Genomic DNA, 13,043 nt, shown 5'->3' with positions numbered 1-13,043 from the left:
AGCATTTTTAAAAACATCTCTCCCAGGTTTCTGTATCAAGATGACTTCTGTTTAAAGACCTGCAACATTAAGAGTTTCTGGTACAAAACTACACAGGCTTCTCTTAATCTCATGAAATTGAGACGCCAAGCACAAAGAACCTGTTTATTAATTATTAAGATTAACATGGATGCAAACACAAAAATGGTCGAGTAAAGAAGCAGACCACAATTACAGGCGTTAGGCTAAAGATTTTTATTTCTTACTTAAGCATGCTGTATGTATACATACAATATCAATATATACAACTTGAACAAATACAATTTATACATAAAATACAGTGAAAGTGTGGCTTTTGAAATTAATGCAACAAACTCATCATACAATTTGTAATTCTGGCCAGTATACAGTATTGTAGTAATGCTATTGAAGTTACTGATGATTTAAATTAGACTACAGTAGAAGTTCAAAGGCACTAGGAAGATCTATGTTTTCTTCTAGCATTTACATCAAAGAGTAACTAAAAAGGAACACAGATGCGTACATTAATAAACTGGGCAGACACTGACATACTTAAATGTAAACTCTACCCATCCTTTAATTTACAGCCCTGCAGGAAAGGGAGGGACTTTCCTTATGGTAACAGTTAAGGGGAAAATGTTATTAAAAGATGAAAAAGAAACACAATAAACTAAAGCTATAATTTAAAAAAATATGTTACAGTTGAAGTAGCACCACCCTCTCCCTCAAAGTAACCTTAAATTTCTTGCGGCAAAAAAAAAGGTCCCCTTTTCTCAAAAAGTAGATGATGTGGCATGTCAAACTGATTCTACCTGTGGGATGAAAACATGGATGTAAACCTCCCACCTTAATTACCCCTACACTTCACAAGAATCTAAACAAAAATGGGGAATACTATCATATTTTAATATCCCAATTATTACTACATGTATTTGCAAGGTTTACTAAAGAACATACCACAAACAACATTCTACCAAGGCTCCTCTTAATAAATATGACTTTTTTAAATTAAAGAGAAAAAATAGCCATTCACATTCAATACACCTACTTATATGTGACACTCATTTTAAATGTTTCTTATTTCAAATAATGAGCAAATTTATCTATATCTTTTCATGAAACTAACACTGAAGTTACAAAATACTTCATTTTTGGACGATGACGCAAAGTAAATGTGAAGAAACCACAGAACTGCTATGATTGGAGCTAAGTGAACAGCTTTAACGTTAGGTTCCCATGCTTTCACATGGATACTCAGGCCTGGCTCCAATATCTAATCTAGATATCAGTTCTAATGTAAACGCTAAAGCAGCCCATTTTTAAAATTTCTCAATGTTTTGACTTTTTATAGCTTTCTTTTTGTTACTGCGGTGACACGGAAAAGAAAAAAATCTAAGATACTGACTTAAATTTTCCTTAATGTTTTAAAGCTTAATGCAAAAGTTATCCCTTTTCTATTAAATTGATGGTTAAAGGCTAGACCTGTGGACTTTTAAAAATAAGACATAGTCATTTTTTTTTTCCTACTGGTAAAATTAAGATTTCTCTACAGTAATTACTAAGAGTTAAATGTGCATCTCTAACTGCCAAGATATTCTGCTTACACAAAGGCTTTACAAGACATAAGTTCACCTCAAGTCTTCACAGTATCTAAACAATGCCCCACAAAGTTATAAATGTCTAACTATCTTGCACATCACAAAGAAAATGTTGTTAGTTAAATCCAATTCTTCTTACCTAGAAAATATTCACCATACACAAGATATTTAGTACATCACCTTTGAAATGTACTTTAAATTTATGGACATATTTTTACACAATTCACAAGTATGCTACCTTCACGCCCATTCTATACATAGCTTTGTAATTGCAAAACAGTATTTAACCAAACTTACTAATTTATGCAGTCTTAAAACATGTAGCCAATGTGTTTCAGGGGTGATTACATAATTTTAAAACCCATAAAAGATAAATATATATATATATATAGTGGTTTTAGAGTAGCATAACTTAAAAAAATAAAAATTTTACAAGCAGCCAACAAAAAAACAATAATTCTATCTATGAAAACTTTTCCTTTGTACTGTAAAATAAAAATAATTTTTATTTTAGAGGTGTGTTCTAATTGGAATTGTCAATGGAAGAAATTCAGGGAAGACTATTTTCTTTATAAAATAAGAAGAAAGACAAACAAAGTATTTCAAAGACAAAGAATTAAAAGGTATTTTTCCTGCTTTGGTTGTATTTTTCAGAAAATGGAGATCCTTCTCAATTGGAAGAGACAGAGCAATTTCCATCAAAATTTAGAAGTCAGACACAGGAAAGTATCCATTAATCAAGTTTCAAAGTGAATTTAAAAAATAATACCTAGTGACAAATATTTAGCTTCTTAATTTTCTGTAACTGGGTGACTCCTTTATATTTAGGTACAAATTCAATGTTTCAAGAAACATGAAATCAAACAAAATTTTTGACCTTAAGTTAAAGTGGCAGAAAAGGTCAAGGGAGGTCCAGATGAAACATATTTTCAGCTTTTGTTTCTTAAACATGTATACTTCTAGACTATCAAATCATAAAAATGTTCTATAGATTAATAAGATCACCCATCTCACACATTAAATGCAATCAATGTGAGTATAAAAATTAGAATATATTTTAAAAAGCCAGGTGGGTGTTAGGATTCCATCATTTCTTAGATATGCAACCCATACATTCATATATAACAGGAAATCATAGGACAACTAGACCTGCAACTTTTCTATGTGCAAAACAGGACTTCTTTTTTTTTTTTTTCTATTTTGAATATCAGTCCAGTTATCTAAATAGATAGTAGTCGAGGAAATCACTGGTAGACTTACGTATACATTTAAACTGCAACTCTCTATAGTATGGACTGCTCCTTCAACTTCCCTCAACAATAAGTTGAAAAAGTAATTGACAATTTGAACAATTACCAGCGGTACAATTTTCATGTTATATTAACTTAATATATATGGACTAAAAGTTATTAGGCAAATTATTAATTCCAGACTTACTCCATGATTTACAAGTTGAATTACTGGAAATTACACAAAAGTCTTCAATGTTTTAATTAAATATTTTATCCAGGCATGAGAATATCACTAATTTTTATTTTGACTTTAAGTCTGTAACGTTTACTGAAGTAAAGAGTCAATTACAGTTTCAGGCTTTGCAGAACGCTTTCTGTTTGGAGAAGAGAAAAAGAAAACATGAATGCTTCCCTTTTTAAAAGACAGAAGTACAAACACTTTACATTATGTAGTAGATAATATCAAGCAGCCAGAGAATCTAGAAACCAGGCAACGTTTGACATGCTATGTTAAGAGATCAATTAATGCCTGCCTTTTCAGGCTAGGGAAAAAGTCACTTAGAGTGAGCCCAAGAGCATGGCACTGCACTCCACCACCCACAGTGATGAGGGAATGAGTGAATGATAAACCAGACTAGACAACGTGGACAGGCTGAGTGGCCTGCATGCCTGCCAGATTTGAACTCCTTGATTATCTCTTCTGGAGTATGCTAAGGGTTCCAGCTTATTCAGTGAAAATCAGAGCCACAGATCACCTGAAGCAACACCTCATAGATGACTGTGTACGAACTGATGGAAATGCTCCATTAATGTATCACGTTTATTGCAGTTTTGCTTAGTACACTGAACTATGTGTTTCTAATGAGGAACATCACACTGAACATTATCAAGTAATGTAACCTAATATCAAAAAACCATGTAATGTGCACATTTGTCTGTATTTATGGCCATCTACTGTTTTCACAATATAGCAGGCTAATTCTGGTACACAGAGGTGCTGGGTTTGGCTCATCTAATGTTCATTCACATGTTGTTTTTTTTTTTAGATTAACAAAAAAGTACATTATTTTAAAATGAGCATTCTGAAAACTGTATCCAAATACCATATTAAATTATTTGCTTGACTGTTTTAGGTCCACATAGTTTCTTAAAAGTAACTAAAAACAAGAGACTTCATATAAATAATCCTCATTTCTGGTTTTTCCTTTGATATAGGGAGATCCAGAAACAATGGGTCCTCTTTCCCCAAACTCACTAGAAACAGGGCAGCAGCTACTCAGACCACGCTCTGCTCGTTTACCCCAGCACATCAATGCCTATTTTTCTCCTACATTGAGGCCAACTGTCTTAGCATTTATCATCACACTTGCCTTGCTACTTTTTTTTTTTTTAACTAACTGCAAAGTTAGGAGGAAAATACCTCCATTAAAAGTGGAAAACTTAATGATCTAGAGGAATTTGTATTTCTTTGAACCAATTTGCTTCATTCATTAATCATGCATGGCTTCCTTTGGCATATGAAAATCTTTTCATATCTGACATCTAAATGCTGGAGAATGTAAAAATTTGTACACTTTTAATATGCTGATTTCTCCTTCCAAAATTTATAAAAGTTAGGTTATGCCTATAAGATTATGTAACACAAAAATGTTAAAACTTAAGACTTTTGAGTTACATGTACGGTGAAGGCTATGTACTCAAAGTAGGGAAGAATACAAGTTTATTATTTCCTATCATTTTAGGAGCCCCAAAGTCTTACAGTCAGTTTAAATAAGCTAAACAGTATTTGCTGTATGGAAGGGAGAGAATAAACAAGCTCCAGCCCAGGACTTTTGTATCCTGGTTTCCCTGGGCTACATTACAATACATTTAAACTACTCAAACAGTCAAAACTAGACCACAAAGCAGAGGAAAAGATAGTCAGAGAAGTTTTCTTTAACTGGTAACTGAGGAAATCAAGGTTCCTAAGGCAATATTCATGACAGAAAAATGAATCAGTTGAATACAATACCTTGAGAGTCTAACCAGGCAAATTAATTGGTATCTCACTAGAAAAATTAATACAAAGATCAAGGAATTTGCCTTATTACACATTTGGAAAGAACAAAGTAAATTAGAAATAAATTCTACTACTCAGGAGGGCTAAAGAAGAATCCAAACTACATAAGGACTTGAATTATTTAGTTAAATAGTTATCATGTTAACTGGGCTTCCCTCATGACTCAGCTGGTAAAGAATCCACCTGCAGTGAGGGAGACCCGGGTTCGATCCCTGGGTTGGGAAGATCAGCCACTCCAGTACTCTGGCCTGGAGAATTCCATGGACTGTACAGTCCATGGGGTAGCAAAGAGTTGGACACGACTGAGTGACTTTCATTATCACATTAATTAAATTTCCCTTAAATGTACCTAATTTGAAAATCTCATTGCCTTTGGCTCATGGGACCCAAAGACAGTTCTTACCTTCTCCCAGTCTTTGGCCTTGCTTTTCCCTTTGAAGTCCGTGGCCTCTCTAATTTCATCAAGGACTGCCGTAGGCTCTCCTCAGTATAGGCAAGATACACATGGGAAAGGTCCACTTCAAAGGGCTATATAAAGGAAAGGAATAAGACATTCTAACACACAGATTTGAGGGAAGATTTAAAATGCTGAATAAATGCCTAGAAAAAAGTCAGAGACAAAACCAAATAAATATCTACAGATATATTTTTCTAATTCCATATATCTCAAATGTATACACCAATCATTGGTGAAGAAGCCCTGACCCACTATAAATTACTCAGTAGTAAAGAAAAACTGTTGGTTTTTCCCTAAAGCTGCTGCTTTCTCTTGTTAACCTAAGATTAGGACCAGTTTTGAGAGGGACAGACACACTCTAGTCTCTAAACAAATCCCCAAGACCCAGAGAGGTGGTGAAAGAGTTTCTGAAGAGGACTCCATGCCCTTCTTATGATATAGAAATGATAAGCTGCTCCCATGACTGCGGGTAAGCAGAACTGTCCTAATAATCACCTGATTCTAGGGCCTCTACTCTCAAAAGATTAGCCTATTTTTCAGCAGAGCTGATTAACAGATATCATGATAACACAATTTAGTGACCCCATTCCTATAAAGAACCAACTGTAGTGTTTTTTTTGTTTTTTTTTTTTAAAAAAAGAAGCACTCTTACATCTTTCTCCTTTTTATCTGGAACTGGAGTCTGCTTTCTCATGTTATTTCCTGTGTAGGCAACACATTTCTCAAAAAAGGAAAAAAGAGGGGGAGGAGAATTATCTTAATTAGCAATTAACACTATGAATGAAGCAAATTACTATGAGATATTCTGACGGTACACTCATAAAACATGATTTGAGGGATTTCCCTGGTGGTCCAGGGGTTAAGAATCCACCTGCCAATGCAGCGGATGTGGATTCAATCCCTGGTCAGGAAACTAAGACCCCACACGCCACAGGGCAACTAAGACCCAACACAGCCAAATAGGTAAATAAATGTTTTTTTTTTTTTTTTTAAAAACAAAACATGACTTGAATGCTGGGACAGAAAGAGAGACCCAGAGTCATTCAGTCCTACACACCAACCAATAATACCATCTCTACTGAATATTCTGTGTGTTATAACCTTTTAAACATCTTATCCATCCTAGTGGATTATCATTTGATTCATCCTCTGGACCATCCTCCCCACTGTAGCCAGCACACTCCTGTCTATAGGAAGTATTCCATTAACTATTTCATTAAAGGATGAAGGTTAATACTCACTAGCTGCCATTCTCCTATGTCTTCATTCCAATGGACATAGTTTTCAATCATTTCCTTTTAAAAGAATCAAAGATGATCTACTTTTAATATTTAGTAACATTTAAAATACTGACTTAAACATGGAACTATGGAGAAGGCAATGGCACCCCACTCCAGTACTCTTGCCTGGAAAATCCCATGGACAGAGGAGCCTGGGAGGCTACAGTCCATGGGGTCGCAAAGAGTTGGACACAACTGAGTGACTTCACACACACACACACACACACATACACAGACTAGCACATACTTTTAGGCTAGACTGAATACGGCTCCATTTTGAAAGGGTGTTTTGGATTATAGAAACAGTATCATATGTTCACGTTCTATATACTGGTACTGCATTGTATACTTTTAATTTTTAGTATTTATCATAATTCTAATTTATCAACTACTGATTCACCACTTATTTACCAATAAGTTTAGCATTTGTAAACTAAGCCCCAAAGAGTACAGACAAATTCCTCTTGGTCATTGCTTATCTGCATCACCTAGCACATGTGCGATGCTCGATAAACATTTCAAATCATTGGATGAAAGACTAATGCAAGGATGTATAATGTAAGGTCTCACTATATTATGTACTTTGCTATGAAAAATCAGCCAAATGTGTGCATTTATATGAAGATATGAGCGAGAGGCAAAAGTTACAAGATAGGAAGTGATATAGAAGTTTGGGGGAGGATACATTTACTTTTTTAACTCAGGAGGGAAGATTAGAGCAGGTTACAAGGCAGAACAGGGAAGCAGGGCTTGAAAACAGAAGAGCAACAGAAAAATCGAGGGACTGAGAAGCATCAAATTATTTGGGTAGAACAGATTGAAGCAAAGGGCTGATTTATGAAGTTGTTGGAAATCATGCTGGAAAAGACAGATGAGGGGCAGTTTACCAAAAGTTTTGTGTAACACACTGTAGGATTTAGTTTCTGTTTAGTCAGAAAAGGAGACAGCAAGGCTTTTCAGTAAGTAAATACCAGGATCAGAGGGAGGCATTGGGGAAAAAAAAAAAAAAAAAAGGAACTAAAATCTTAATATATTAACTGAAAAAAGTTAAGTTTCAAAACATTATGTATTGCATGATGCCCTTTTGGGCTTCTCAGATGGCTCAGTGGTAAAGAATCTGCCTGCCAATGCAGGAGACACAGGAGAATGAGGTTTCAATCCCTGAGTTGGGAAGATCCTCTGGAGAAGGAAATGGCAGCCCACTGCAATATTCTTGCCTGGAAAATCCCATGAAAAGAGGAGACTGCCAGGCTACAGTCTATGGGTTTGCAAGGAGCTGGACATGACTGAGCAACTGAGCAAGCACATGCGATGCCCCTTTTATAAATTTAAAAGTATATACCTTCAAGGAATATAAGTAGATGCAATTAAACTATATAAAAATAAAAAGCAAGGAAATAAAGAATTTAGGATTCAGGATGGTGGATACCTTGAGTTTGAAGAAGTAAAGCGATGGAACAGGGGAGAAAGAAACCATTTGGTTAGAAATAGGTCACTATAATGGTCCTAGATTTTGTTTTGGGTGACAAGTTAACTACAAATTAAGTAAATAAAAGAAGGCCATCCAAGGACCATCAAGGACAGTGTACCGTGAACCAAATATTAACTCTGAAAGAAAGAAAGAAAGAAAGAAAGAAAGAAAAGAAAGAAAAGAAAATTAAAGAGAAAAAGAAAAAAAATTAAAGCTTTATATTTAGACAAATTTCTTAAAACTGTACAGATTTAAAATTTAAAAGAAAGAAAAGGAAAAAAAATTAAAGCTTATGTCTAGACAAATTTCTTAAAACTTTACATAGATTTAAAATAAAATTTAAAAATCAATGTTAAAGTCTACTAAAATGTATTGGAAAGAGATATTTGGTGAAAAGAATAATAGAGGCTCTGATTTTAAAATTATACTAGTATTTAGAGTTAGCATCTATCTAGAGATGGATGGTAGTAGTCATTGCACAATATTGTGAATGTACTTAATGAAATGTATTCTTAAAAAGTTAAAATGGTAAATTTCATATTACGTCTATTTTACCACTCCACCTCAAACATACAGAATTAGCAACCATAAACAGGAAAAAAGAAGTCAACACAGGAATTCTGTTTACCCTATTCACAGGATAAAGAATGTTGAAAAAATAAATAGGACCTATGCCTTTACATGAATTACATGAATCTGGCCTTCCTCCTAAGGACTGAGAAATTCTTATTCAGATACTTACTCAAATGGAGAATAATATATTAAGAAAAGTTAAGTGCCATATGACCCAGCAATCCCACTCCTGGGCATACACACTGAGGAAATCAGAACTCAAAGAGACAAGTGCACCCCAATGTTCATCACAGCACTGTTTATAATAGCCAGGACATGGAAGCAACCTAGATGCCCATCAGCAGGCGAATGGATAAGAAAGCCATGTACATATACACAATGGAATATTACTCAGTCGTTAAGAAGAATACATTTGAATCAGTTCTAATGACATGGATGAAACTGGAGCCCATTATACAGAGTGAAGTAAGCCAGAAAGATAAACACCAATACAGTATACTAACGCATATATACGGAATTCAGAAAGATGGTAACGATAACCCTAGATGCAAGACAGAAAAAGAGACACAGATATATAGAGCAGACTTTTGGACTCTATGGGAGAAGGCGAGGGTGGGATGATCTGAGAGAATAGCATCGAAACATGTATATTATTATCAAGTGTGAAACAGATCGCCAGTCCAGGTTGGATGCATGAGACAAGTGCTCAGGGTTGATGCACTGGGAAGACCCAGACGGATGGGATGGGGAGGGAGGTGGGTTCAATATGGGGAACACATGTAAATCCATGGCTGATTCATGTCAGTGTATGGCAAAAACCACAATACTATAAAGTAATTAGCCTCCAACCAATAAAAATAAATGAAAATAAATAAATAAAGAAGAGAGCCACAGTGAATCTATTCTAAAAAAAAAAAAAGTTAACAGCTGGAGTAAAATGTGATGGAATTAAAGAAAATTTTATCAGCAACAACTGAAATGTAAATATTTACTGTTAACTAAATTAGAAATTGCATTTCTTTAGTCCTTAACCCCAGGCAAGTGACCTAATATTTAAGTCAGAGAACTTCCCACTTACTTGATAATCCTGAGGTATGAAGTTATCAATAATAAGCATCTGAAGTCTCAGTTCCCGGCTAAGTTGTCGAATGTTCTCCAAGAGGCCTTCAATTTCCCTCTGATGTTCTTGTTGGAGATCAGCCATCTACCAGAATCAATGAAAATACTAAGGGACAAATAAAGATTTTAAATACAAAACAATTTCATCTGACAGGGCAGTAGTCTAGGAAACCTTGTAAAAGCTTACCCAGTTCTTTCACAAAAACAATGGACAGAATAATGTAATACTATCACTGTCTACTCCACCACATTAGTAGTTAAAAAAGGCTGAAATAAACTACTTTTACTAGCTTAACAGATGAAATTTAAAATTTCACATAAAGGTGAAAATTTTACTACTTTAAAATTGTAAGCACACGTTATGACTCCTTTAGGATTCTTAATCACACTTAATCAAAGCTAAAAACTTCAAACAACAATAATAGGTAATTTCTAAGAGATCAACCTCTGACTTTGCAGCCATCAGCATAGTCCAAACTTTCTTTAATTTCTTGGTCTTTCCTTGTGCTTCTTCTTGCAAACTGGTATACTTTTCTTCAATATCCAAGCGTTCTTGCTATGACAAAAAGTGGTGAACTTCAGAATAATTTTCTTCATTAAAGCTTAATTATTTAATAAATGATATAAATATTTAGCAAGTATTATCTTTCAAAGCAACCCATAGATATGCTTCAAAATTTTATTAAGAGAAAAGTAAATACCTCAGATGAAACATCAAGCAACAATAAAAATTCACATTACCTCTTTTTCCTCAAGTTCTCTACGAAGTTGCTCTGCTCTTTTTCTCCTTTCTTCCAGTTCCATGTTGGATTCTTCAAGAAGTTTCTCTTGTTCCTCAGCTTTTGCCAACAAATCAACACCACCAACAATTACCTTCTTCTCCAGTGCAGATAATTTCTCTAGCAAAGACTGATGCTCCTGTCTGTTAATTAAAATGAGAATACACAATATCCATCAAATATCTACTATTCTACCAAATCTACCCAAATGTAACAAAAATTTAGATATAAAATTTCAAAATAGGAATGTAAGTACATCTCGCTCAAATTACACAACTGGGTAGTATTATTTTTAATTACAATTCAATTTTCTTGCTTATGCATGCTATAAGAAAAAAATTCAAATCACAAATTCATCTCAATTCAGTAACACTCACTGGGCCTTAAGAAGATCTTTTTCCCGTTTCTCTAACTCAGCTCTAGCCTTGTTTCTTTCTTCTTCTTCCATGTCAAGCTTTGTTTCAAGTGCTTTTCTCTCTTCATCAATTTTTGCTTGCATTTCAACCATCTTGTCTGGGGAAACTTTCTTTTTACCTGTGAGTCATTTAATTGCAACAATCACTTCAGAGTCAGTGTTTCAGACATACACATTACCTTCAAAGGATACACTCCTCAAGAATACAAAATCAAATCTCAACATTTTAAGGAAATCAACTGAACAATATTTTTCAATTCTACTTCTTATGTTCCTAAAAGATTTTTTAACTGCTAACTTCAAACTGCTGTCCAACTGTGCAATGATAACTAAGAACAAAAGTAAATAAAAGAGAAACATGAGATGAGTAGGAAAAAATAAGAGAGAGATTAACAGGAAAACCAAATAAATAAAAAAGCAAAGATCTCTGTATCCCCAAATAACATATTTCATCAAAAAAGCAATATCATTATTTAGTTACTTTTTTCTGATAACCAGGTACAAAATCAAGTTGCTTCTCAAAACACCTTCCCACAAAATTTATTAAAATAAATGAATAAGTTACACACAGATCAGACAGAATTTATATAAAGTAGTTTTTTAATTTTTTTTATTAAGTAGTTTTTAACGCTAAATATATCTTCAGAGGTTTTTAAAAATTTTACTTGATAAAATTACTTGAAAGTATTTTATTTCACAGCTTACTTTTAAAGGAAGTAATGCTATATTAATTATGTAACAGTTACATAGTAATTAGCCAGGCATTTTTTAGGTGCTGAGCTGTCATGAAGTATCAGCAAATCTTAAATGAACTAAAATAACTTATTTTGTCAAATTCAGGATCCTAAATCTCCCTAAGTCAGACTAAACATTTCAAGTGTGAAATATAAGTAGAAATATTATCAAATGATATGGCTAAAAATACAATTTCCAATTGACTGTTTTGATTATAATGCCTAACACGTTTTACATATATATATAAAATAAATGTTCATTAAAGATTTAAAGAATTTCAAAATCATGAAATTAAGATGAAAAATAAAAAAAGAAAAACTAGTTTATTAAACTCGTTATGAAACCGAATTAAAGATAATTCATTTCTGGTAATACAATTTCTTTGAAATGTACTTTCCTTCAGAAAAAACAATCAAATTTTTCGTAGAACTGGTCTGAGGCTCTCCTGAAAGCTTTCTGTCATTCTTAACTTCCTTCCCAAAGGACCACAGAAGAGTGTAGAAGAGTTTATAAACTGTTAATGTCTCCACCCAAAAACTAACCCCACATGCTGACAAGGAAAGAGAACTGAAAAATAAAGATGATGGAGATATATATCTGAATAAACTCTTTCAGGAACCACAAGACAATGAATCATTCACAGGCTTTAATTCTTTGGGTTAAAATCATATAAAACCCTCAAAGTTTTAAAATACATTACCCTTCACTTCTTCAGAAATATAAGTCCAAAGCAAACTAAAGCCACAAGATGAATAAGTTAAATAAAAGAGTAAACAAAAGCACTGATCCAAATTCATGCTTTGGTGTGGTGTGATTCATTGCATCCCAAAGTCAGGATATAGACCTGACTCTATTGGTTTTCTGGCACAATCACCTGTATTAAACACTCTGAACTATACTGCTAAAAAGTAATATTAAAAAGTAATTTAACTCTTATTCCCAGTGAATTCCTAGAAAGGATTTTCCATCAGTAGTAACTATTTCTTAGAAATTTGAGGGGGGGAAGTGTTAAGTTCAGGTATAAAGTAAGTGTGTGCACTAAAATAATTGACTTCCTTTAGACTCTAAAATTATCGTAAAGAAAAAATGGCAAATATGTGAAAAACTGTATGTGTGAAAACTCTATGTATATAGAGGAAACGGTCCTGTCAACACAAGTACATTCATTTCTTAGGCATCTGGGGTTGCAACTGTGTTGTTAGTTAAAAATACATAGCTTCCAAACGCATTAAAAAGCAGCTAAATAAAAAAAAAATGTGTGTGTATACATATATATGTGTGTGTGTGTGTATATATGTGTGTGTGTGTATATATATGTGTGTGTG

The 13,043-nt window shown here is 33.7% G+C and overlaps 1 protein-coding gene across 1 annotated transcript in view; it reads right to left on the bottom strand.

The window, feature by feature from the left end:
• Positions 1 to 219: 219 nt before the first annotated feature.
• Positions 220 to 13,043, bottom strand: part of KIF3A (kinesin family member 3A) — an 83,096-nt gene continuing 70,272 nt past the window's right edge. Inside the window, exons 10-17 of the mRNA XM_065918130.1 lie at positions 10,946 to 11,102; positions 10,531 to 10,711; positions 10,235 to 10,345; positions 9,749 to 9,874; positions 6,588 to 6,641; positions 5,999 to 6,067; positions 5,293 to 5,417; positions 220 to 3,204 (exon numbers count right to left, since the gene is read on the bottom strand). Of these exons, the coding sequence (XP_065774202.1) occupies positions 3,156 to 3,204; positions 5,293 to 5,417; positions 5,999 to 6,067; positions 6,588 to 6,641; positions 9,749 to 9,874; positions 10,235 to 10,345; positions 10,531 to 10,711; positions 10,946 to 11,102 (872 nt within the window). The 3' untranslated portion in view covers positions 220 to 3,155. The remainder of the gene's footprint in view (positions 3,205 to 5,292; positions 5,418 to 5,998; positions 6,068 to 6,587; positions 6,642 to 9,748; positions 9,875 to 10,234; positions 10,346 to 10,530; positions 10,712 to 10,945; positions 11,103 to 13,043) is intronic.

The sequence above is a fragment of the Muntiacus reevesi genome, chromosome 1, assembly GCF_963930625.1.
Source record: "Muntiacus reevesi chromosome 1, mMunRee1.1, whole genome shotgun sequence".
NCBI classification, from domain to species: Eukaryota; Metazoa; Chordata; class Mammalia; order Artiodactyla; family Cervidae; genus Muntiacus; species Muntiacus reevesi.
This window is presented reverse-complemented; position numbering and strand designations above follow the sequence as displayed.